Source organism: Dipodomys merriami, unplaced genomic scaffold (genome assembly GCF_024711535.1).
Source record: "Dipodomys merriami isolate MVZ:Mamm:240054 unplaced genomic scaffold, mDipMer1.0.p SCAF_1, whole genome shotgun sequence".
Taxonomy (NCBI): Eukaryota; Metazoa; Chordata; class Mammalia; order Rodentia; family Heteromyidae; genus Dipodomys; species Dipodomys merriami.
Window position 1 is genome coordinate 143509748 of NW_027202270.1, and position 26663 is coordinate 143536410.

The 26663-nt window shown below is 40.5% G+C and overlaps 1 protein-coding gene across 2 annotated transcripts; it reads left to right on the plus strand.

Annotated features, from left to right (window-relative positions):
- The first annotated feature begins 3672 nt into the window (after positions 1-3672).
- Gmfb (glia maturation factor beta) lies at positions 3673-18285 on the plus strand. 2 transcript variants are annotated; one of them, XM_070033065.1, is made up of 7 exons: positions 3673-3782; positions 9910-10006; positions 12661-12710; positions 13547-13596; positions 14300-14385; positions 15554-15627; positions 18119-18285. In XM_070033065.1, the coding sequence occupies exons 1-7, from the start codon at positions 3780-3782 to the stop codon at positions 18188-18190; spliced, it is 432 nt and encodes a 143-aa protein (XP_069889166.1). In that variant the 5' UTR covers positions 3673-3779; the 3' UTR covers positions 18191-18285. The 2 variants fall into 2 exon arrangements, with proteins under 2 accessions (XP_069889166.1, XP_069889167.1); XM_070033066.1 differs by having other exon boundaries at positions 3674-3782; positions 14303-14385.
- Positions 18286-26663: the final 8378 nt, after the last annotated feature.

The window sequence follows — 26663 nt, forward strand, 5'->3', positions numbered from 1 at the left end:
GCACCGGTGAACTGGAAGCCGGGACAGGCTCTCCGGCTTGGGGAGCCGGCTTGCCAATCATGACGTCGCCCGCAGGGTTCGCCACGCCCCCATCCCGAGCTATTGGCTGCTCAGGGGGAGGGTAAGACCTCGAACCGCCCCCGGGCACTCCGGATTGGTGGTTTACCAGGCTCCTCTCCGCCAGTCTGGTCCAAAGGTCACCGTTGTTTTGCAGGCATTCTTAAATAGAAATTGGGGGGGGGGGCAGGGGGGGGGTGGGTACCTCTGGTACAATTTAGGCACATTTAGGCAAATGGTTCCCCAAAGAGAGTTTATACGAGATCCACGTGCAGCAGTTCTAATTCCTGCAACCTCCTATTATTAGACTCTAGGAAAGGGAAGGAGGTCTACCGTCTAGGGTTCTACAAAGTACTCCACAATTGAGAATTAGCTAAAAGTTTTACGTTTAAAGTATATTCATCTCTGTCTCTCCCCCCTCCCCCCCTCTCTCGTTGGTGCTGGGGCTTGAACTCAGGGCCTAGGTGCTGTCCCTAAGCTGCTTTTTTTTTTTTTTTTTCTCAAGGCTAGCACTCTACCTACCACCTGAGCCAAAGTGCCACTTCTGGCTTTTTCTTTCTTTTCTTTCTTTCTTTTTTTTTTTTTTTTGGGGGGGGGGGTCCGGTTGTGGGGCCTGAACTCAGCCTGGGCGCTTGTCCCTCAGCTCTTCAGCTCAAGCTAGCACTCTACCATTTGAGCCACAGCACCACTTCCGGCTTTTTTCTGCTTATGTGGTGCTGAGGAATGGAACCCAGAGCCTCATGCATGCAAGGCAAGCGCTCTACTACTGAGCCACCTCCCCAACCCCAGTATATTCATTTTTACATAATAATTTTTTAAAATAAGTAATAAAAGAGTTGGGGCGTGGCTCAAATTGTAGAGCACCAGCCACAAGCAAGCAAGCCAAGCACCAGCGAAAAAATTAAAACAGAGGCAGAAGCTTTGAAGTACAGGAAATTATGGAGTCTTTCGCTCAAAGCAGCCTCCCCAGAAGTGTCTCATAAAATTTTTCCTTTAGTCCTAAAGCCACACCTACTTACAGAGAAATGGAGCCTGACTCTGAGCAGGAACAAACTCCATGACAAATCAGGATTTTCTTACAGAGGGAGAAGGGAGAACTGGCATTAAGATGAATAATAAGTCTCCACACTCTCAAGTCCCCAGTAAAATTCATGCTTAGGAAAATACGTTTTTCTCTAGGGTCTCTTGCATTTTCTGGCAAATAATCACGTTTTCTCTGGAGTAGTGTTGAGGAAGGAACTTGTTTCTACAACATAATTGTAATTGTTATATCTCTAATTTGTGAAACGTAGTTTATTTAGCCTGCTTTCAATTGTTGGGGATTATTTTATTATTATAAAGAACATTGCAATGAATATCCTTAGAATAAATTACTCAGGACTTGGGCTTTTGTTTGCTTGGTGCAGCTATAGGGGCTTGAATTCAAGGCCAGGACATTGCCCCTTAGTTTCTTCTGCTCAAGGGTGGTTTTCTACCACTTGAACCACAGGATCCACTTCCCACTTTCTGCTGGTTAATTGGAGATACGAGTCCTGAGCTGACTAGAATCTCAGTCCATACGACTCAGACAAGGTATTGGGAGTTAGCAGGGTTATCTTAGAATCTCAGAATACCAAGTTGGGCTACCACTATTGCTGAATGTCAGGTCATGACCCAGGTAATATAGAATCAAATTCAGGGAGTCTTCTTCCTTTTCAACATTATCAATGTCCAGATTTTGAAATGTTAACAGAGCTTCAAAATGATGGTGCTTCTTAGAATTCAACATCCTATTTTAGAAGTCAAAACCTCATTGTTCCTTTATTTATTTCTTCTTAATGCTGCCAACTCTTTCTTCACATGACCTTTCTATATCCCACATTATTTCTAAGGAGAGAAAAAGTTATCTCAATTTTGGAAATGCCAATTGGTAGGAATTTAAATAAGTGTTATAACTTTGAATTCCAAACTTTGAGGCAATCAATGCATGGTAACACTGAATGCAATATGTGTATGCTGCTATAGAGAAGAAAAATTGTGAAAAATCTTATATTACTTTGGCAGAACCCAACAGCTTGACCAACTGAATTCCCAGGTCTCTCTAGGAAAAGTCTCCTGTGGTCTTAGTGAAGTAAGGAGGTCAGGTCTGGCCAGCGCCATATTGGCCACATGGTGGATGGTAGGGTCTGACATCTTGTCTTCATGCTGGGGGACACCCCGTCCCCCTCCCCCACCTGCCTTCCAGGTAATGGTTTTGCTCGGACCTCTGGAGGCAGGAGCAGGCACTTGGCTGATAGGTTACTGAATCTGTCAGTCTAGTGCCTGGGACTGGGAATTTCCTGAGGATCTGCCTTCTGCACCGACCTATTTAGGCCCGGACCAACCTACCTGCTGGCCTGCTTACCAGTGTGTCTCCATGATCATGTCCTGTGTCCTGTCTCCTGGCTCATCTCCAGTCATCTTGGAGTCCCAATTCAGCTCTCCATTGATGCTGAATTGGCTTGTTGGTATTGTTCTTGTTATTTCTTTCCTCTTTAGCATGTTTCCTAGCTGTCTTTTGTGTATTTGCGTGCTACAGGCCTCTGTAACAACTGGAGGCCTGCAGCCTGTTAACTGTAAAATGAAAACTCCAATATTCTATATTTTAAAATGTGGCTTCTGGAATGATTAACTTACAACATTAGATAATAGGTTTCTGTTGCCTATAAATGTGAAACAGAATAATACTAATCATTAATTAGTAACATTGGTTCTAGTGATTTCACTCTCACCATCTGACGACATCTGGAGATGTTTTTGCTTATTGAAACTGGAAAAGTACACCTGACCTCTTGTGGTTAGAGACTGTCAATACTGTTAAATAATAGATTGTACACCTACCCACAACAAAGAATTACCCCACCACAGATGTCAATATTGCTGTAGTTGAGAATTCTATTACCCCTGGGCACTTGTCACCAAATCCGTTTCCACTTTGGTCCAAGACTTAGATTATAATACTTTTTTTTTTTTTTTTTTGCTTCTGTCCCTGACTTCCAGTCTTTTTTTTTTTTTTTGCATTCTTTTGTAGCTTTTCAAATTTTTATTTTTAATTCCCATACAATAGGATGGGAGGCGTTTGGTGAGGAGTTCTGTGAATTTTAACAGTTGGGTGGAAGTCATCTAACCTGACAAGACAGGACATGTAGTTTACTTTTCAACAGGCCCTTAGGCAGTGGCCTGTATATAAAAAGGCTCATTAAAATACCGGTTATCGTTCAATCGCATTACAGTAAATAAACACTATCAGAAAAATAAATGTATTAAAGTTCTGGAAGTTGGTGAGGATCAGACGTGAAGTTCTGGGCGGGGGTCGGGAGATGATGGAAGAGAGTCGTGCCTACATTTTAAAGGGCTTACATCAGCGAGGTAAATCGCGATCAGCATCCATGTTTACCACTAAAACCACCGACTCCAACTGGGCATTGTGATATCCGCTCTGGCAGCTTAAAGAAAGCCTCAAGGCACCCAATCCTGCGCCCCTGGGACCGGTTCCATCTTCCGATAGAGGGCGCCGGCAGCGGCGGATTCGCGTCCCGGGTAATTTTGGGCCTCGCTCGCTGCCGTCCGCGGTCACGTGCCCGCCTGCGCGGCCGCCGTCTCTAGCCGGGGGCGGTTAAGCCGGGCGCGGGCAGGAAGGGTGCGGTGCCATTCTTAAAGGGGCCCGTGGAGCTGGCGACGGGCTGCCGACGGCCGGAAGGAAAATGGTGAGTGGCCGTGGGGAGGGCGTGGGCCGCAGGGCTGGGCCAGCCTGCCGGGCTTTCCTGTTTTCCAGAAGCGGGGTGTCTGCGGGCCGCGGCCGGGGCGGGTCGGCGGCCGCTCCCACCCCGGCTGCCCGCCGCTGCCCGCGGCCAGAAACTTGGCCTCGGCCGCCGGCGGCGAGCCCGGCCTCCGCCCGCCCAGCGAGCCCCGCGGGGCCAGCGTGCCGCGCCGGCGGGGAGGGGAGCCGGCTGGGGGTCATCCCCGCCAGGCCCCGCTGTGTGAGGCGGGGTGAGGCTGGGGTTCGCGCCCGGGGGCAGGGCGGGTTCTGGCCCCGTGGAGGCCACCAGCCAGACCTGGGCGGGGACGGGACGTGGGGGATCGGCGAGCCCCCAGCACTTCCTGCCCAGCGGCGTTGGCTGGGACGACTGGCTTTCCTTGGGCCTGGCCTAAGCTGATTTTTGTCTCCCCCCCTCCCTTCCTCTCCTGCCTTCCCCAGCAGATTTCTCCTCATCCCAGCGTTCATTGAGTGACCTCCCTTGGAACCTTTTGACCCCAAGGCTCTGGCATCGGGCCTTAAAGTAAACTGTCAAAAGATTGAGTTTAGCTGTCGGCTATGGCTTTCGTACTTCACCTTCCGTGAATCCCACACGTAAAACTAAAGTGGAGAATTCAATCCGTGGTCATCAAGGATCTTCCTTCCCTGCGGGTTTTAAAAATGTGATCAGGTTTCATTAGACACAAGAAAACGTGGCCCTCGACTCCCACCCACTTTCCATGGAGTCGGTCTTGTGATGGTCACTGAATCCAGTGAATTTCAGGTGTCATCATTTCTAACTTTCTGCTGCATTCCAGGGCGTTGACATTTTTCCTTTTCTTTCTTTTTCTTCTTTTTTCTTTTCTTTTTTTTTTTTCTGTCCTGAGGTTTGAACTCAGGGCCTGGGCTCTGTTCCCTGAGCTGCTTTTACTCAAGGCTAGTAGTGCTCTACCCCTTGAGTGTGGCTCAAGTGTCACTTCCAACTTTTTCTGGGTAGTTTATTTGAAATGAGACTTTTCTGCACAGATTGACTTTGAGCCCTCAGATCTCAGCCTCCTGAGTAGTTAGAATTACAGGTGTGAGCCACCAGCACCCAGCTTCACTTTTCCTTTTTGAAGCATTCTCTTGAAGCGTTCTCTCTCTTCTTCCTGTTTGGCGTCTGGAATACAAAACTCTTGGTTTTCCTCCCTACTTTTCCTGCTGATCCATCTGTTTCCCACACATGCTGTTCTCCAGTGCACGCAGAAGTCCTAGACTCCATCCTAATCTTTGATTTTCCATGTTGTATTTTCTTTTCTTTTTTTTGTCCATCATGGGGCTTGAACTCTGGGCTTGAGTGTTTGCTGTCCCTCAGCTCTTCAGCTCAAGGCTAGTGCTCTACCACTTGAGCAACAGCGCACTTCCGGTTTTCTGGTGGTTTATTGGAGATAGGAGTCTCACGGTCTTTCCTGCCCTGGCTAGCTTTGAATCATGATCCTCAGATCTCAGCCTCCTGAGTAGCTAGGATTACAGGTGTGAGCCACCAGTGCCCGGCTATATTTTCTCTTATATTCATGACTTGTTACCACTTGTCTTCCAATGACATGAATTTGTGTCTCAGACTTGCTTCTAAAATGCAGTCCAAATTTTATATCCCACTTTTTATTTATTTTTTTGCCAGTCCTGAGACTTGAGCTCAGGGCCTGGGCACTGTCCTTGGGCTTCTTTTGCTCAAGTCTAGCACCTCTACCACTTGAGCCATAGCGCCACTTTCAGTTTTTTCTGTTTATGTGGTACTGAGGAATCAAACCCAGGGCTTCATGCATGCTAAGCAAGAACTCTACCACTAAGCCACATTCCCAGCCTATCCCACTCTTTAGTTAACACATCTGAGGAGCTTTTTACCACTCTGGTGCCTCAAAGTCACTTCCATTTGTTAAAAAGCAAAACAAAATGCTCTTTCCCTTTAAACTCAAAGTTCCGTAACTGAGTGAAAGGTTGTGTCTGGGAGTCCTCTTGGTAACCCTCTTTTTCCTTACCCCTTCCACTTCTCCCATATCCAGTATGTCACCAGCCCCTATGTAGTGGTTACCAGAATAGAAGTTAGGCTATTTGAGTTAGTTCTAGCTCCACCAGCTCTGAATTTGGAGAGAAACTTAAACTAAGATACTTGCAAAAATGGGGTATGGTGATAGTAGTCATCTCACAAGCTTGTCCTGAGAATGAAAGAGAAATGTACACAAAGGATGTTCAACAGTGTTTTGTGTAGTGTTTAATACATATTAACTATTATTTAGCATTTCATTTCCTTTTCATTTTGCTCTTCAGTGACTTCTCTTAGCTGCTTTTCATTTCTTATCTGGACTAGTTTCAGCCACTAGCTAAACTTGTATTCCTGCTGCCTGCCTTTGTTCCTCAAACCACAGCAAACAAGATCTTTTAAAAGTGCAAATGTGACCAAGATTTCCTTCCTCACCCTAGTTCAAACACATTTTGGCCAGGGAATAGGAAGCAAAATACTTAGACTCTGACCCAGTGCTTTGTAGGCCATGTATCTGTTCCTCTTAGTGCCTAGGTCATGCTATCCATTATCTTGGATGCACTGAGCTCACTTTAATCAAAAGGGCTTGCATGAGCCCTTAGTGGTGCTGTTGGTCTTCAATGGTTTTAAGTCTTTGTTGCATTATGTATCTCTCTTTTCTAGCTTTATCACAGGTACCAGCTTATATATTTTTACCTAATCTTTTTTATGTAGAGCTGTTCTTTGCTCCAGGAAGCTGGTGCTGGTGACTCATCCTATAATCCTAGCTACTCAGGAGGCTGAAAACTGAAGGATTGAAGCTTGAGCCAGGGCAGAAAAGTATGATTGAATTTCTAGCATTCAGTGTGGTGCTAACATTCATTAAATCTTCATTTACTGATCTGTCTACACTAAATGAATACCTCAGCTCAACTATCTTGGGGTAATATTTACCATGCAGAGTTGTTTATATGATACATTCATTCTTAAATGATTCTATTAAGGAAACAAGGTAAATGTTGGTCAAGTCTGATTCTTCATAGAATGGAATTTTAGTCCTGACTGTGTATTGGCAAATGGCAAAATGCAAAAATGAGTGATACAGCTGGGTGTCAGTGGCTCACACCTGTAATCCTGGCTACTCAGGAGGCAGATATCTGAGGATCTCAGTTCAAAGCGAGCAGGGGCAGGAAACTCCGTGACACTCTTATCTCCAAATAACCCACCAGAAAACTGGAAGTGGCGCTGTGGCTCAAGTGGTAGAGTGTTTGCCTTGAGCTGAAGAGCTGAGGGATAGCACCCAGCCTAGGGTCCCACGATTGACCAAAAAAAAAAAAAAAAGATACAACCAAATCACCTTTTTTTTTTTTTTGGTCATGTTGGGGATTAAGCCCAGGGCTTTAACCATGGTACATAAGTATTCTACTTTTTCACTTGATTTCTGGTCCTAGAATGTCAAGCTTGCACGAACAACTGTGATTATCAGTTGGAGGATAAGACTTTCATGACAAATTGATCTTTGCTAAAACAAAAATCTGAAGTGTATATTAGTTTCACTAATGAATTCTATCTTTGTTCAAAGACAGAATAGAAATTCCAGTTTTCTAGCTTCTTTACCTTCTTTCAGAAACAGTAAATAATTAACTGGTATTGAATCTTAGCTTCAGTAAGTTCCCTTTGATTGATTTAATCTCTTGAAAGTGAACTAAAAGGATGGAAATATTTAACTCCTACAGGAGTGTTATTTATTGGATAGTACCTTTTGATGAGTTGTATTTGCAGTTTGTCTTAACAGAATATCTATATGTATTATATTGTATAATAACATGTGTATATCATAACTTACATATTTCCAATGTTCTGAATTTAAAGGACAATTAAAATTGATAACTATTTCCTGCTTTAGTGTATGCTGTCTTTTACCCAACACAGGGATAAAGCAAGTGGACTTTTATTTTAAGTCAAAATTGGAAGTTGTAATGATTTGGAATTATGATGAAATGCTTACTTAGAATAGGTCTAAGAGACCAAAGGCTGGGAATGTGGCTTAGAGGTAGTGTGCTTGCTTAGCATGCATGAAACCCTGGGTTTGATTCCTCAGTACCACATAAACAGAAAAGGCCAGAAGTACTGCTGTGGCTCAAGAAGCCAAAAGAAGCCCAAGGACAGTGCCCAGACACTGAGTTCAAGCCCCAGGACGAGAGTGAGAAGAGAGAGAACACTAAGTGAAAGGACTTATTTGGAATTTGACTCAATCAAACCAGTGGCCTAAAAAAAAAAAACAATGGAGGTATTTGAATACTAGATATTTGAGACTAGAATTGTTAGAGAGAGAGAGAGAGAGAGAGAGAGAGAGAGAGAGAGAGAGAGAGAGAGAGAGAGAGAGAGAGTGTGTACCAGTCTTAGGGCTCGAACTCAGGGCCTGGGTACTGTGCCTGAGCTCAAGATTGGTGGTCTACCACTTCAGCCACAGCTCCACTTCTGGGTGGCTAATTGAAGAGAAGAGGCTCACAGACTTTCCAGAGCAGTGCCTGGGCTGGCTTTGAACTTCAGTCCTTAGTTGTTAGCCTCTGAGTAGGTAGGATTATACCAGTACCCTGAAAATTGTCAGTTGGTGGGTTAAAATTACTATCTTTATGTGTGTGTGTATGTATGTGTAAATATATACTGTCCTTTAAATAATACACACTAAAATATTTTATGGCTTCTGGCTTTGACGTAGATTAGGGGTCATTGTTGATGGATTGGAAGAAATAAACTAATAATAGTTACTGCTGAGTAATTGATCCATAGGGCTTCATTGTCTGTACTTTTATATGAATATGATGTTTTACATATTAAAAACAGAAATGAGTAGTTGTGGAGGATGAATCCCAGCTTCTGGGGTGGCTGAAGCAGGAGGCTCACAAGTTTGAGGCATCATCACAAGACTTCTAAAAAGAGAGAGAGGATTGACATCCCTTGTGACATCCCTCAACAGTATTAAAAGAAGAGTGCTTTTAGAGGTGGAGCTGTGGCTGACGTGGTAGAGCGCTAGCCATGAACACAAAAGCTCAGGGACAGCTTGGGAGCCCAGGGTTCAAGCCCCAGGACTGTCAAGAAAAGAAAATGGAAAGTATTTTTGATCATTTCTAGGGAAAGTTCTCATATTTCTTCACGATTCCTAAACAATTCTTGTAGCTTTTCAATTTGTTCCATTTGATTTTCTTTTTTGTTCTTTTGTGTATTCTTGATACTCATCTCTATAGTCAAGTTACTAAATGTCTAGATTGTTACTCATCTTTACTCCTGTGATTTGTTTTGTTTTTGTTTTTGTTTTTTGTCGGTTGTGAGGCATGAACTCTGGGCCTGGGCGCTCTTCAGTTCAAGGCTAGTGCTCTACCACTTGAGCCACAGCACCACTTCCGGCTTTTTCTGCTTATGTGGTGCCTGAGGAATCAAACCCAGGGCCTCCTGCATGCAAGCCAAGCACTCTACCACTGAGCCACCTTCCCAGCCCCAATTTGTTTTGTTATACTTTTACTTTTTTTTTTTTTTTTTTTGGTCGGTCCTGGGATTTGAACTCTGGGCTTGGGCACTATCCTTCAGCTCTCAACTCAAGGTGAGTGCTCTACCGCTTGAGCCACAGAGCCACTTCCAGTTTTCTAGTGGTTTTATTGGACGTAAGAGTCTCCCAGGCTTTCCTGCCTGGGCTGGCTTTGAACCGTGATCCTCAGGCTCCTGAGTAGCTAGGATTACAGTTATGAGCCACCAGTGCCCAGCTACTTTTACTATTTTTATTTATCTCCATAATTGTGAATTCCCCACACAGGAAGGTGATTATTTTCCTGTTCTTCCTGCACAGCGTAAAACTGCTGTGCCTGCATTATCTACTAGCACCTGGCAATCCTCGACTTCTGTTTCCCTCCCTTCTCCAGTTCTGACGAGATAAGTATTTTTATGTGCCTGATTTTTTAAACATTTGCTAGCCAAAGAGAACATTAAAGTATATCTTACAAAGAAGATGAGCAAATCTATATGATTAAAAAGTGTAGATCTAAAGATTAGTATATATATTAAAGTCATGGCATTTTATATGTTTGTCTTTTCTCTTTTGTAGAGTGAGTCTTTGGTGGTTTGCGATGTTGCTGAAGATTTAGTGGAAAAGCTGAGAAAGTTTCGTTTTCGCAAAGAAACGAACAATGCTGCCATTATAAGTAAGCTAAAAGTGATTGCCTCAAAAGTTTCATGATTTTTGTTTGTTTTAATCTTATGATTACATTGCCTTGATAGCCTTTAAAGAGTAGTATCGCTTCTACCTGTTGTATTTCACATGTCATCTTTAAAAATTAAGGACTCCCCAGGTGCTAGTGGCTCACGCCTGTGATTCTACTCAAAAGGCTGAGATCTAGGGATCACGGTACAAAGTCAGCCCAGACAGGAAAATCTGTGAGACTCTTATCTCCAATTAACTACCAGGAACCACAAGTGGAGCTGTGGCTCAAAGTGGGAGAACTCTAGCAGTGAGCAAAATAGCTCAGGGACAGCATCCAGGTGCTAAGTTCAAGCCCAAGCACTGACCAAAATAAAAAACAACAATACAAAAACCCAAAAACTAAAAAAAAAACTAAAAGAAACCCCTGAAAACTAAGGACCAGCTAATGTTTTAATATCATGGAACACATGTGGAATGTCCTTCTTTCCCCATGGTCCTGTAAGCTGCCTACTAGCTCTGGAGAAAATACTCATCTTGGCTACTTGGGGAATGATGAGTTCCATTTGTAGTGACCAGTCCAAAACCATCTTTCTTGGGGGACTAAAAATAGCCTGGGCATTCATCCTCCAAGAAACCTTGCCCACCCCTGAAATGGTAAAGTTCAGCATTGTGTCCTGAGTAACTTTGGTCTTACTCCATCCAATTCTAGTTTCATGGAGAGGATTTAAGTATCTTCTGAAAATGGGAAGGATACTTTATTTGCACATTGCCTACCCACTGTATGCCCTATTGGATGCTTTGCACATTTCCTTGTTGTCATAGATTGCATGTAATATGTGGGCAATGTTTAGAAAGGTGAAGGAAGCATGAGGGAGTGAAAATGTAAAACCCTATAATTGTGCTTGAGATGCATCTGGCAGATGGGAATTAATCAGAGATGGTTAACACTTCATCATGAATACTGTTCTATTACAAATAAATACTATAGGCATATAGTTCTTAAAAGTGAAATTTATATTAGTGCCATTTTTCCACAGAAGGTGAAGATATTTGAAACCATATTGTATTTTATATGATTTGGTATAAAATTTGTGCAAAACTAAAAGGGAGTCAAATTTTCAGACTCTGAAAAATAAAAGTCAAACATCATCCAGGTGCTGGTTGCTGACGCCTGTAATCCTAGCTACTCAAGAGGCTGAGATCTGAGGATTGTGATTCAAAGCCAGCCTGGGCAGGAAAGTCCATGAGACTCTTATCTCCAGTTAACCACTAGAAAACCAGAAGTGGTACTGTGGCTCAAGTGGTAAAGTGCTCGCCTTGAGCTGAAAAGCAGAGGCACAGTGCCCAGGCCCAGAGTTCAAGCCCCATGTTCAACAGGGAAAGAAAAGAAGTTATACATTGTCTAAACTTATTTTGATTTGGCTTTAGGTCATGCCAGATATATTTGAATAGAGATATCATTGCTCTTTGGCAATTTACTTTTTCAGAATTAGGAAGCTGCATTTGAGTTACAAGGTTCTTTTTTTGTGTGTGTGCTAGACCTAGGGCCTGAACTCAGGGTTTGGGCACTGACTTATGAGCTTCTTTGCTCAAGGTTAGCACTCTGCCACTTGAGCCACAGCTCCACTTGTGGCTTTTGGTGGTTAATTGGAGATGAGAGTCTCAGGGACTTTCTGCCCAGGCTGCCTTCAAACATTGAGCTTCAGATTTCAGCCTCCTAAATAGCTGAGGTTTTAGGTGTGAGCTACTGGTGTCCAGCAAGTTTGCAAGGTTTTCCATAAATATAGTATATTATACTATTGGGGTGGCCCTCCAATATTGGGGTCCATGACCAAAGGAATGAGACTGAAACAAAGTGAAAGTCAGACAAAGCTATATTTCGCACCAAGAATCTAGAAACAGACTGACAGATTAGGGCCGCTTCAGCAGAGAGCGAACCCCGCTCAGCTGCATATTTATAGGGAACAGGCCATGCAGTTAGGCTGGCCACACATAGGTGGTCAATAGCATTGCAACACTTGCACAAAATTGCACAGTTATGTTGGGCCACATGCAGGTGACCAGTGAGGTTACAACTTATCCCTAAGCAGTAGTTTAAACTAGCCTACACTTTTGTCAGTTTTGGCACACAGGTTTGGCGGGGGGGGGGGGGGGGGGGGGGGGGGGGGGATGTTGCATTCCTTGGTGGGGGGGATGTTACATATGTGCTATTACTGATTGGACGTGTCCACCTGGCCTCTAGGCTCTGTTATCAGAGACTTGCAATCCACATTTTTCCTAAATTTGTAAACAACAAGAAGGATGTTTAACCAGGGTGGAGCCATGCGAGCTTACTGCATGGCTCCTAACATTAAGATGGGGTCCCAACTTTAAGTCAACTTAGTTGGGACTTAAAGTTGGGAGACTTAAAGTTGACTTAAAGTTCTAAACAAGCAATCAAGATGCTGAGAATTGTGTACAGAGGCTTAAAAGCTGACTCCTAAGAAAACCAAGCTAGTTAATAGATACTTAGCTATACTACAGATAAGTTTTGTGCTTGTGTTTGTGGATGTGTTAATTTTAGATGTTTGCCTGGCAAAGACTGAGACTGCATGGGTTGGGTAGATGAAGGGCACATTAGAATCACAATTAACTTGTACTCTGTTTTCATTTTAGTGAAGATTGACAAGGATAAAAGCTTGGTGGTACTCGATGAGGAGCTTGAGGTTTGTTCAATAAGTTAAATATGATTTTTATAGTTAAGCAATTACTGTTCACAAGATGCTGTATTAATTACATATACTTTTCAAATGAGGTCTGAACTTCCTTTAAATATATACTCATGCGTGCATGGGCTAATTATTGTGTGCTTCATTGTTCTGCTAATTTAACTGCCTTCTCTAAGGCATTAATGAGAACCAGTTTAATAACTGGTACAAGTTAGGGCTATATGCGTAGTGAAAAGCAAGTCAACTTTATAACTTCTAATTACTTAGAGAGTAATTCAAAAATAAAAAAGCTACTAAATACTGGAGTATTTGATAACTAAATAACTAGAGGAGAAATAAATGAACTTTTTCTTTTTTGTGTGTGTAAGATCAGTTTTTTCCTCTGAGTTACTACTTCTCTTACTCAGTATTTCCTAACAATTGGAGCATAGGCATAGAAAGTTCAGTCATCCTCATATTTAGTTAATAAATGGAAGTTATTTTGTTTGGTGGCCTGTGATAATGAAATTATAACTAGCCAGGCACTGATGGCTCACACATGTAATCTTAGCTACTCTGGGGGCTGAGATCTGAGGATGGAGGTTCAAAGCCAGCCTGAACAGGAAAGTCTATGAAACTCTTATTTCTAGAAAACTAAAAAAAGTGGTGCTGTAGCTCTAAGTAGTAGAGTTCTAGCCTTGAGTGAAAAAGCTCGGGGACAGTGCCTAGGCCCTGAGTTCAAGCCCCATGACCGACAAAAAAATCATAGCTACCAATGGAATGGGTGCCTGGGTATCACCTATAGATTTACAAATAAGGAGATGCTTAAAAGTTATTCTTTTTTGTGGTGCCAGGGCATTTCACCAGATGAACTTAAAGATGAACTACCTGAACGGCAACCTCGATATCCTTTTCTTGGTGCTTTAGAAAGATTTGCTTCTGTAAGTGGTCAGAATTTTAACTGTTTTTTTACCTTGTGATCACAAGCAAATGAAAATCTATAAGCATATATTAGACTAAGAAAAATGAAAAGTTGGGCTGGGAAGGTGGCTCAGTGGTAGAGTGCTTGCTTGCCTTGCATGCCTGAGCCCTGGGTTTGATTCCTCAGCACCACATAAGCAAAAAGAAAAAAGCCGGGCCGGGCGCTGGTGGCTCACGCCTGTTATCCTAGCTACTCAGGAGGCTGAGATCTGAGGATCGCGGTTCAAAGCCAGCCCGGGCAGGAAAGACCGTGAGACTCCTATCTCCAATAAATCACCAGAAAACCGGAAGTGGCGCTGTAGCTCAAGTGGTAGAGCGCTCGCCTTGAGCTGAAGAGCTGAGGGACAGCGCCCAGGCCCAGAGTTCAGGCCCCACGACCAGACCCAAAAAAAAAAAATTATTTTATTGTAATTTGTTTATAATAAGAAATGAAAAAAAATCATTTAAACCAATATTCTAAATTTTCTCTTTTAGAGATTACATGAATTTATGACTTAATCTTTGGAGCTGAGTTGTAATTTTGTAGAAAAATAATAATGAAGGTATAAGGAATAAGATACAGGTTTACCACTCACTAGTTGGTAGTGATCTCAAAGCAGAAACTTTAGATTCTTTAACTTGAGAAAAACCTTCATTGTATATAGTTATAAGTATCAACATGATGATGGAAGAGTCTCCTACCCTCTGTGCTTTATTTTCTCCAGTCCTGTTGGTAAGTGAATTTCTTTAAATAATGTGTAACTGGCTCTGATCTAATTACCCATGTTTTGTTAAACAGATTTCATACTGTGTTTAAGGATGAATGGTTAAATGGCTGACGGGAGAGAGACAGAGGAGAGAGAGAGAGAAAGAAAAAGAGAGAGAGAGATGCATGGACCTGCATACACATCCCTAGCAAGCATCTACTACAAATCATCTTTTAGAATGTGTTTACCTTTAGTATAAAGTCTAAGAAGTGTAATCGTTGGGTCAAATCATTCATACATTTTAATGATTCTGAAATACGGGAATACTTTATAAATATATGACATACATGATATATTTTAAACTTGTTTGTAACCATGTGAACTTTATACAATCGTGATAAACTTTATGTTTATCTTTCTAGAAGTAGTTAGGAGTGGATGGTCCCAGAGTAGCTTACAGTAGCTATTAGGATATATTATTTCTGCTTAAGGAATTGTCTTGTGAACTCCCGCTACCAGTGTTTAGGCTCACAGTAAAGGCTATACTCACTGAACTCTTCTCCAAATTTAGGCATATATCATTTCCTTAACTCTTAAGGTATAGTGCAATACCTTTTTACCTTAATATGTACAAACACTGTTAACTTTTTAATGAAACAGATCTGCTTCATTACCAGTTCAAACTATCTGTTGTAAGTATCTGAAAATTTACCTTGATATTTAGTGTCAAACTAAAGATAGTACTAAGTGAAGTGTTTATAAGACTGGAAGAGTCTATATCTACAGATATCTTAAAATAATTTATTTTTGTTTATCTGTAGACTTCTTTGTAACTATGTCTCTGTGTAGGTAGTATTGCAGTATAAAACTCAAAATACGTTTAGGCCAAAGTTTTTTTTTTTTGGTCCACATTTTTTTTTTTAATTGTGAAAATACTATACAGAGGGGTTACAATTACATGGGCAAGATAATGAGTACATTTCTTACCAAGCATTGTAGCCTCCTCCTTTGTTTCCCCTTCCCATCCCTTCCCATCCTCCCCCCCACCCAATCCTCCTCCCCCACTCCAGGCCAAAGTTCTTATAAACACAATGGCAAGGAAAAATTTAAATGTCTTTCTTTAGGAGAAAAATAATCAAAACTTACTATTTTTTAAAAAATTACCTTATTTCTATATTAATCGCTGTCTTCTAGGTTGTAAGCCTGAACAACAGATGATGTATGCTGGGAGTAAGAATAAATTAGTCCAAACTGCTGAACTAACCAAGGTAGTGTTCATATTAGCATCTTTGTTGATATTATAATTCCCTGAGACTTTAAAGTGGATAGTTTAGTGGGGTTTTTTTCTTGTTTTATGTTTTTTAATGTAGGGGAAGGTTATTTGCACCATAGCAATAAATTACCAAAGGCTTTTTAAAATTAGAAATAGAATATTAGTGGCCAGGTATGATAACTCATGTCTGAAATTCACAGTTGAGACTAGCCTAGACAAAAAAAGTTAGCAGTCCAGGGCTCACCCAGGTAAAAACACAAGACTATCTCTGAATGATACATGAAGCAAAAAAGTGTTGAAAGTATAGTTCAAGTGGGAGAGCAGTGACTGGTAAGCAGAAGACTTTTAAGTTTAAAACCTATCCTGTAAAAAAAAATAAAAAGAAAGCTGGTCGCTGGTGGCTTACACCTGTAATCCTCACTTCTTGTGAGGCTGAGATCTGAGGATCCTAATTTGAAGCCAGCCCAGGCAGAAAAGTCCCCATGAGACTTTTATCTCCAATTACACATTGAAAAACTGCAATTGGCACTGTGGCTCTGATGGTAGAGTGCTAGCCTTGAGCACATAGAGGCTCAGGAACAGCGCCCAAGCCCTGAGTCCAGATCCCACAACCAACGATCGATCGATCGATCGATAGATAGATAGATAGATAAAATAAATAAATAAATAAAAGTCTTAGAACCAAAATATGTTTTTCTGAATAAGTTGATTAGAAAAAAAATCACAATTCAAAAAGTAAGCAGCTTCAGAAAAGCTATTATAACCTTACATCTGTTGAGAGTTCTTTGTCTTCTGTGATGTAATTTCTAATAGATAAAGTTAACCTGAGGTTTCTTTGAGCCCTTTCTCCTAGTCTAAAATGAACCAGGTTGTGCTGAAATTTTGTATTACGCAGCTAACTGTATTATTATTAAATCTAAAATTGCTAAAAGTATTGATTGCTGGGTTCTATGGATCATGCCTGTAATCCCAGCTACTTGGGAAGTAGACAGTGGAAGATGGCAGTTTGAGGCCAGCCCCAACAAATAAGTGGGTGTTGTGGTTCATGACTGTAATCCCAGCTTCATGAGAATTCATAGGTAGAAAAACTGATCTAAGACTAAACCTGGGCCAAAAAAAAATGTGAGAAACGATTTGAAAAATAAAGAAAAACAAAGTTAGGGGTACGGCTTGGTGGTGCAGAGAGCCTTCCTAGCAAGCAGAAGGCCTGGGTTTGAACCGTAGTGCTGTAACACAGAAACGGAAACCAAAAAGGACTATTAATAAACAGTCCCCTGTGAGATACTCACTTTAAGATGTAATATATTTCCATTATTTTGTTGTGTTTCTGAAGGTTAAAGGTAAGAGATATTTGTTCTCAAATTTATTTTCCACATACTAGTTTGAATTAGGAAATTTGGTATAGTTATGTTTTGAGGTTCATATTTTAAGGACCACATTAAAGGTGTTTTTCCTAATCATCAACTCTGGGAATGTCTTCAAATCCATCTTCTTCTCTTCAGTCTATATGATTATCACTGAAACCATCTCCTTTGTCCTAATTTGTATCCTAGGAATATTTTGGAGTGTTTCAAACCACTGAGTGGTTAATAACAACAGTACTTTGCTGACATGTCAAACCCTGACTTAGTACTCTTTTTTATACTTTTGTAAATAATCTCACTGAATCCTTATGATAGCTCTGTGAGCATGACTGGGCTATTCCTATTCTGTTTGGACTAAGACTAAGCTAGGAATCAAACCCCTAATTCTGTCCTACTGTTAACATCTTGTCTCCTTATGGCCATTATACTATAGCCTTTTTTTCAATCTCGTAACGTTGGTGTTTCCATGTGCTGCTCAAATTATGGAGACCTGGCAGTAATATCCTAACTAGATTGTTTTAGATATGGTTTTTTGGTTGTATCTTGTAATGTGTAAGAACTAATTTTTTTTTATTTTTTGGGTCCAGTCATGAGGCCTGAACTCTGGGCCTGGGCGCTGTCCCTCAGCTCTTCAGCTCAAGGCTAGTGCTCTACCACTTGAGCCACAGCGCCACTTCCGGCTTTTTTCTGCTTGTGTGGTGCTGAGGAATCGAACCCAGGTCCTCATGCATGAAAGGCAAGCACTCTACCACTGAGTCAACTTCCCAGCCCCATATTGTGCTGCTTTTGTTTTGTTTTGTTTTTTTGTTTTGTTTTTTTTTGTCGGTCGTGGGGCTTGAAGTCTGGGCTTGAAGTCTGGGCTTGGGCGCTGTCCCTGCACTCTTCAGCTCAAGGTGAGCACTCTACCTCTTGAGCCACAGTGCCACTTCCAGTTTTCTAGAGGTTTATTGGAGATGAGTCTCAGGGAGTTTCCTGCCCAGGCTGGCTTTGATTCCCAAATCTCAGCTTCCTGTGTAGCTAGGATTACAGGCATGAGCCACAGGTGCCCAGCCATAATGTGGTTTTTAAAGTGTCAGAGTCTGATGTAAATTTTTGTTGTTGATTTTTTTTCTTTTAATTAAGGTATTTGAAATAAGAAACACTGAAGACCTAACTGAAGAATGGTTACGTGAGAAACTTGGATTTTTCCACTAATGTGAACTTCTGTGTTTATATTCTAAACTATTTGTGTGTTAACCTGACCATACTGGAACCAGACATAAATACTTATTTATGCCTAAAAATACACTGTTACTTACAGTTTGTTTCCTGCAGTAAAGAAAAATTCTTCATTTGTGCAAAGTTTGAACAAAGAGGAAATCATCTTCATAGTAATAAAACTTTGTAAAGTGTTTCCTTATATTTGTAACTATTAGGTGGACAACTTTTCTCCAGGGACTTTTTGCACTCTTGTGACTAATTTCTATAACTTACAGTTCAGAATTCGTTACTATTTACAGACACTATAGGAAAGTTGGGTTTTAGATTGTGAGAGATAATAGTCGCCTCCTTTTGACAAATATTGGATATTAGTAGTTTATAAGTGAAAATAGTTTATTATCATTTAATCATTGACATTCATTTGGGGCTGAAGATGTGAATCACCTAATGTTGAGCCATGAATTGTAATTTACAAGTGTAATCTACATTACAAGTATAGTTTTCAACTTCCCTACCTCTTTTTGTTTACTTTTATCTTTTTCGTCATTTCTAGAAATTGTCTTCAATCATTCCTTAAGGTCTGAAAATTAGGTTTTTATGATGAGAGTTAGGACTTTTGGGTGTTCTTATAGAAAATAACATCTTAGTCTTAGAAACTGGAAAGTTGTAATGATCAAGGGCTTCATTCCTTTTTTGTTTTGCTGGTCCTGAGGCTTTAACTCTGGGCCTGGGTGCTGTCCCTGAGCACCTTTTGCTCAAGGCTAGCACTCTGTCAATTGAGCCACAGTGCCACTTCCAGCATTTTCTGTGATTTGGTTGGAGATAACTGTCCTACCTAGGCTGGCTTCAAGCTGCAATCCTCAGATCTCAGCCTCCTGAGTAGCTATGATTACAGGCTTGAGCCACTGGCACCTAGCTATAGTCATTCTTGATTATGACATTTCCAGACTTTGGAATCTAGGTTAATAATGGTTTATAAAGCTCCTCCTAACATCTAATGAACACTAATTATTTTAAATATGTTAATACTGTGCCTTTGATTTGTTAGCTTTAAAGTTAGTTAAGACTTTTACACTGCCAGTATTCTAGATTTGGCGAAACTAATACTTTTTTAAAGGGCCCAAGTAAAACAGTTTTCTAATATGTGTATTTGAAGTTTGTAATAAAATCAACTTCTTATTTTTAAAATTCCGACTATCTACTTGTGTTGGTGATATATGGCAGGTGAGAATGGTAACTTCAGGTTTATTTGTGCTTAGTATTGTGCCATATCTAAGAATTACCTTAAAACTTGGGCCATATTTAATAACACATCAATAGAAGTCACATCTTCTATCCTAAACATCAGAAGATACTACAGACACCTGGATGGTTGGCTACATCAGCCATGTTAGGACATGGCACATGACAGAAGACAAAAATCCTAATGTTTGCTATACTTTGCAAACAAATGTATAAGTAGCTGAATGATAATTTGCTAAGTAGAGACTAGAGGCTAACCAAATTTGATGGGTGAATTCTTATAGTAAGGATTTTGTAGTCATTTCAAAACTTAAAAAAGCCATTCTTTTTATGTTGGCATATTTTCTATTCATATGTTTTTTGCATTTTTGTTTTGAAGGCTTTGTGCCAACTTTAATAAGCAGGTAATGATAGTTGGAATTCTCAACATATTGAAAGGAACATCTTCGGCTCCCAGCAGTGGCTTTGCTAATCTAGATGTCAGAACACAATGGCAAGTTGGGAGATGAGAAAGTACTAGAGTATGTATTTGTTTGGGTTAAGAATGGAAATTTTCATTTATTCCAATTTCCAGAGAGAGAAAGAAATCTTCACTAGGAAGGTTTAGAATTCTGTAAACAGGTATTTTGATACTGGAGAATAACTTGCTTATAATTCTGTAGAAATGTAAATGTTTTGAATGAAGGAAATAAGGTTTTGTTTCACATACTTTGCATCAAGAAGAGAAACCAGTGCTGCAAGAATGTATATTTTTAATGAGGTTCCTGTTTTTTCTTATATATGTTGTTTACTTTTTTTTAAGTTCCAAAAGTTCTCCATTAGGTTAGATAATATGACCTGCCTTTCTCCTCTAATCAGGAGCTTTTATTTAAAGGCTGAGATAAGCTGGGTATGTTTTTGTATTTTAGCTTATCAGTAATGTTTGTTTTGCAAGGAAACATTGATTTATGGGATCCTAGACTTATTTTTTTCCTTCTGTCCTATTTAGGGAGATTTCCAAATCTTATATTCAGAATTTCATAATTTTGTGTTGTTCTTTTAAAGAAAATCATACCCTGTCTAGTCTCTTTTTTTCTGCCTTTCTACAAATAATAACTACAGATTTCACAATCCCAAATTTTACATTCCATATCTTTCTGATAATAAGCATTCCCATTCAGCCTTTAATTTTAATCCTTACTTTTAGGCAGCAACTTTTTCCTGGGAGCCTCCTTTGTGGTCTCCTAATCTAGCATTAGTTTTGAAATTGTGGACATGTGTAAGTTCTGAATAGCATCTAGTATCAAAATTGAATCAACTAGTAATGGCAGTATGTATTTAGGATGTATGGTTTTGTGGCAACTTAAATGACATGAAGAGAACTGTTCTCAGGTTAATAGGCTGAAATTCCAAAATGTCTGAATTTTGAAACATCATTTTGTTCTGGTTTTGAAGTGTAGGAAAAAAGTTAACTGATTATTTTTGTTTGATTTCTGAAATAAATGTTGTCTTCTAAAAAGTTTACTCAATGACTAGTGCAGTTAAACATATTCTTGTTTAAGAGTGTGTTGCTAAATTTTTTAAAAATTGTCATAAGTACATGATCTATGTGGTAAACATTTGTTAGCACCTTCCCTCCCTTTCTATCTCCTATTTTCAGGAGTCAAATGTAGCCATAAACTGTCCTGATCTGACACTTTACATTTCCACCTAAGGTAGTTTATTGCCAAATTAAATTTGGCTCTTTTCCTTTTACTCATGTAGATTAAAGAAAGTGTAACTAAAGGTTTGGACTACTTTTAGAACTTGAACAATGTTGTTAATCCACATGTGGACCTAGTGATGAATGGATATTTTCATATGAGTTTAAATGCTGATAGGCTACTTGGCGGAAGCAGAGACTAACTGGTATTCTACTCATAAATTATTCTTGTATGGTTGTTTGTCCCATAGACTGATAATGTCCCATAGACTGATATGTTTGTCCCATAGACTGATAATACTGGAATCTACAAAGTTTGAGCCTTTACAACATACATGAAAAGGTGTATCAAACATTTCTCGGCAAATCTTATTTTGTATTTCTGGAAGAATATAAATAATCTTCTAGGCCACTTGAAACCAATGGTCCCAAATTGAATATTCTTGAGAAACTTGTTTTCTTTTAGGCTGTTTGACATTTCAAATCAGTAATCATTCATGTAATATTTAAAACAACTATGTTAAACTTGTAATGGAAACTGTATTTTCTTGCTTTTTGGAATATAATTCATAAACATATAATTACTTGAATATTATTTAAGATCACTGACATGCCAGGGCAATTTCCACTGATGTAGATGGTCCAATATGATCTCATTCAGGAGGCTTGAAACATTATTGCTTGAGTCTTGTGAATTTTAACAGTTCTATGTCATTCTTTAACAAAACCATCAACTGGCACAACTTCTTAAGCCAGAGTTTCAGTCTCTGCTAGTTCATAATTGCATGTTTATTTTGGACAGTCTTTTTGTTAAGCATGGTGCTTGTACTGGTTTAAATAAAATATTAACGTGAAAAGACTTGTAGCTTTGCATTTTTTGCTTGCCTCTTCCCTACTTTGGGTTTACTGATAGCTGTCTGGCCCAGTTTGTATCAGCCATACACCATTTAGCTGTTTTCCTTATTTGTAAAATCTAAGAGGCAAAAGAAACAATCACTGGGCATCTTGATGAAACAAATATGAAATCACAACCTGATGTTAAGATAACTGATTTGTAGAAAATGTCATGAATAGTACAGGCAGTGAGAGTAAGTCCAACAATGAACCTCACTTTGAAAGGGAAAATTCAAATTTAGATGGTCTGTGCACTTCATAAGAAATTGGAGGGAAGTTGCTGTTATTAGAAATAGCTCATCACATAGCCCATCCTGCCTTGTTTATTGCTGGAGCTATCATACGTGTCTATGAGAATGAATACAAAGGGTTTACCATATACTTTTTTATGATTAATTATGTAGTAATGCTCACAGTTTGTTTGAGTTCTTAAAGGAGTATTTGGTAGTTAATGTATTTTTTTTTTTTTTTTTTTTTTTTTTTGTCGGTCGTGGGGCTTGAACTCTGGGCCTGGGCACTGTCCTTCAGCTCTTCAGCTCAAGGCAAGCGCTCTACCACTTGAACTACAGCGCCACTTCCGGTTTTCTGGTGGTTTATTGGAGATAGGAGTCTCACGGTCTCTCCTGCCCGGGCTGGCTTTGAACCGCGATCCTTAGATCTCAGCCTCCTGAGTAGCTAGGATTACAGGCGTGAGCCACCAGCGCCCGGCTAGTTAATGTATTTTACTCAAACATTTCTGTGGAGAATTGGCCAAAGCCTGGACACATTTGTAACTTCTCATATTTGGCTCATCAAAACAGCAGCTCCTTTGTTTTTTTCACCTTCAATAAAAATACTTTCATTAACTTTTTGTCCCTTTCACTCTTTAGCGGCATTGTAAGCAGTTGCTCTCTCAGCATGGAGCCACCTTCATTCAATTAAGGGTATTCACCATGTGGATATCCTGTCCATGTTCAGTACATGTTTGCCTATTTCAGGATTTTACTGTAGAGCATCATGGAGGTTCCACACAGATTTCTCCTCCACTTGATTTGCCCCTAGATTGCATGGAAGCTTGCTAAGTTGCCTTTCAATTATATAGGAAAGAAGAACAGCCCAGCTTACATCCAGAGCCACCTGTCCAAACAAAGTACGGTGTGTGTGTGAGAGAGAAAGAAACTCCTAAAGTTACAGTTATCTTCCTCTGGAATACAAGACTCCATATTTTGGCTTACTTCTTAGGTGTGCTGGATAGCTTAGTCCATTTTATGCTCCTGTAACAAAATATCTGAGACCAAGTTAATGAATGAAGGACAGAAACTTATTTTTTGACAATTCTGGATTCTGGGAAGTCCTAAGATGAAAGTGCAGTCTTCTGGTGAGGGTTTTTTGTGTGTTTATGTGCAGAAGGGGCTAGAGGCAAGCCCACTTAACCTTTCTAAGTAGCCACTAGTTCATTCATGAGGCTCTGCCCATAAGACCCCACTTCACAGCACTTTTAAGTCTATATTATCTAACTAGTGCCAATTAATGCATTAGGCTAATAATTTTCTTGAATGAGGTAGTTAGCAGTGTGAGCTGAACTGGAAAGAATGCCTCAGTACAGAAGAGGCCATGTGCAGCCTACAAATCAGGACAACAATGTCAGCTGAAGCAGGCATGCAAAGTAGCTGAAGGTGTTAAATATGGAGCCCTCAAATCAAGGAGTCACACTCCTGCCTTTTACATCCAGAAGGCTACCTCTGATCCAGGATCACTTGTCAGGACCCCTTGTTTCTGAGGCCTAATAGAGTCAGCCTTTTCTGAAAACCTCCATATCTATCCCTCCAAGAAACCCTGCATTGCTTAGGTTAACCTGGGCAGATCTTTTTACACTCCTAGGAAAATGTCTAAATACAATACCAGCTACAGAGTCAACTGCCACTCTTCCCTGGTTTTACATTAACTCCTGGCAAACAGGCCCAGGGCTCATCTCCCAACAACAGAAACTCCTTCCCATACTTGTACTAGCCTTCAAAGCAAATGACCTTCAGAAGTCATCTCAAATACCCTTCAAAAAATTAAGTCTTGTTTATTGAGCTTATATAGTTTTTTTGTTTGTTTTATTATTCATGGGACTTGAACTTGGTCAGGGAGCTGTCCCTGAGCTTTTATGCTCAAGGCTAATGCTCTACCTCTTTGAGCCACACTACCACTTCTGGATTTCTGGTGTTTAATTGGAAATAAGAGTTTCACAGACTCCACCCAGGGTGACTTTGAACCTCCATCCTCAGATCTCAGCCTCCTGAGTAGGATTACAGGGGTGAGCCACCAGTGCCCAACTAGTAATCTTAAAAAACAAATTTAAAAAACTAACTTACCAAACATCATTAGGGAAAAATTATACAAATAAACAAAAGGAAGAAAAAAATTGACAAATCCATTGTGACATTTTGGTTATCCATTTACCTGTTTGTGAAGAAATTCTTTGCCTCTAGCTTTTCTGGTCATAAATATGGGATTATGCTGTCTGTTTTTCAGCTAATAAAATATCAAGTCTATTCTAATGTCAGTGCTTCAGTCATTTACTTTCTTCAAAGCTGCCTTCCTAGCCCGTCTGTCCCCTGCACCGCACCTCTTTCAAGTGTGTATCAAGTCTATTGGCAGTGGGGGGAGAAGAGGGGGTGTGGCCATCCCTCATTATTCCCTGCCTAATTGCCTCATTACTATTTACAGTTGGTCTTTGTGTGATGAAAAGAGAGGCAATGAGGCGAGGTGCTGGTGGCTCATGCTTGTAATCCTAACTCCTCAGGAGGCTGAGATCTGAGGATTGTAGTTCTAAACCAGTTGGGGGCATGAAAATTCATGAGACTTTAATCAGTCAACAAAAGAAAAGCTGGAAGTAGAACTGTGGCTCTAGTGGTATAGCACTAACTTGAGCAAAACAGCTCAGGGAATGTGCCAAAACCTTGAAATAAGCCTCAGGATTGTCATATTCGCTCACGCGCACGTGCGCATGCGTGTGTGTGTGTGTGTGTGTGTGTGTGTGTGTGTGATGGAGCTAAAAAAAATTAGTTGAATATAGTTATCTAAAGTTGGTGCCCTCTGAGTGTCCCCAGTGTCAAATACCAGCCACTTTCCCCTGTGAATGTTGCTTGATTATTCTCCCATTAGGAACTTGGGCTTAAGATATTGATTGGGCCATGACTCCTTTGGCTAATGGCTTTGCCTTTCCCAGCTCTTGGCTTCTACAATTGCCTATTAGTCACCTTGCTTCTCCAGACCAGCATCTTGAACAAGCCTAGCTTGTTTCTTCTTCCACCAAGGTCAGCTGTCAGATCTGGCTCCTGCATTCCTCTGATCTTATTTATCCTGTTCTTATCCTAATCCATTGTCCCTCAAAATGTCCCTAAGGCAGCATGCTGGCTCAATTTTGTTCTGGCATCTCTGAGAAGATTGCCTACCCACCAATCTATACCCATGCCAATTTTCCTGTGGCTGGCTCCTTCGTTCTGTACTGAGCCTCAAGGCTGCCTCTTTCAGGTGCTTTTTCTGCTCATCCATCCCAAGGTATCATCACATTCTTCACATCACATTCTAATTCTCTGCCTAACACCTCCATCTGGTATTTTCCTGATTTCTATAACTGGTCTATCTAATTGAGGACTCTTAAATAGAATTGCCTATTAACACATTTTTAGTTATTTTTCCAAAATGCTACTTCTATTCCTTGTTCCTCTTGTTAGAAACCTTCCCTTAACCATATAATACATCCATAATATCCTACCACCCCTGTTTTAAATGCCTTTTCTGATATTAATTCAACTCTATGAACAAAAAGTCTAATTGATTCAAAATTCATCATGGGCTAAGTTTGTTCTCTGGATCAGGATCCTGCAGGAACTTATGTCTTCAAGCCCTGCTTTTGTGTCCTGTCATGCCCTTTTGGGGAGAGGAAGTAGGGGATAGGTTAGAAACTGTATAAGCATCCTCATGTTGCTGATACGATGGGCTACTGTTCCTTTTGATTCCATTGTATCTCTGCTTAACACTGACTAGCATGATGTCCAAGAGTAGGACAAGACTCCAAAAGATATTTCTTTCCTGGAGATCATCTTTAGGACCTTATGTAGTTTTATTTAGGATTTGTTTATGATTATCTACAACTTTTGTCATACTTGGATAATTGATCATCTGCAAAGGACATACCACAGCTCAGTGTGCACTTGTCATTGACCCCCTATGCAGGGTCGTGGGGACATCAGGGATGCAGGGCTGCGAAGGTTGATTCATGTGAGCCATCAATGGTTAGCTAATCCCTAGGGAGGATGGAAAGAGGATAGAATAATCATTCCCCTCTGTTACTCCATTAGTGTCTCCTTGGTAGGGGATGGCCCTCTGCTGAATTCATTCTTCCACTCAAAATAGAACTCTTTTCCTTCTGAATTGGGGAGGAGGGGGAGAGGAGGAAGGTCTCCTTGTGAACACCACACTCTTCCCTTCACACTTTTTAGTTATAACTCTTCATTGGCTCTTCCTCAAATTATCCTGATTTGAGTGTGTAATGTCTTTCTTAGGTATTAAATGCTAAGGTAAGAATCATAGTATTACAGGTGTAAGCCACCATTACTTGGCTAGTGGAGCTTGAACTCTGGGCCTGGGTGCTGTCCCTGAGCTCTTAAGCTCAATGCT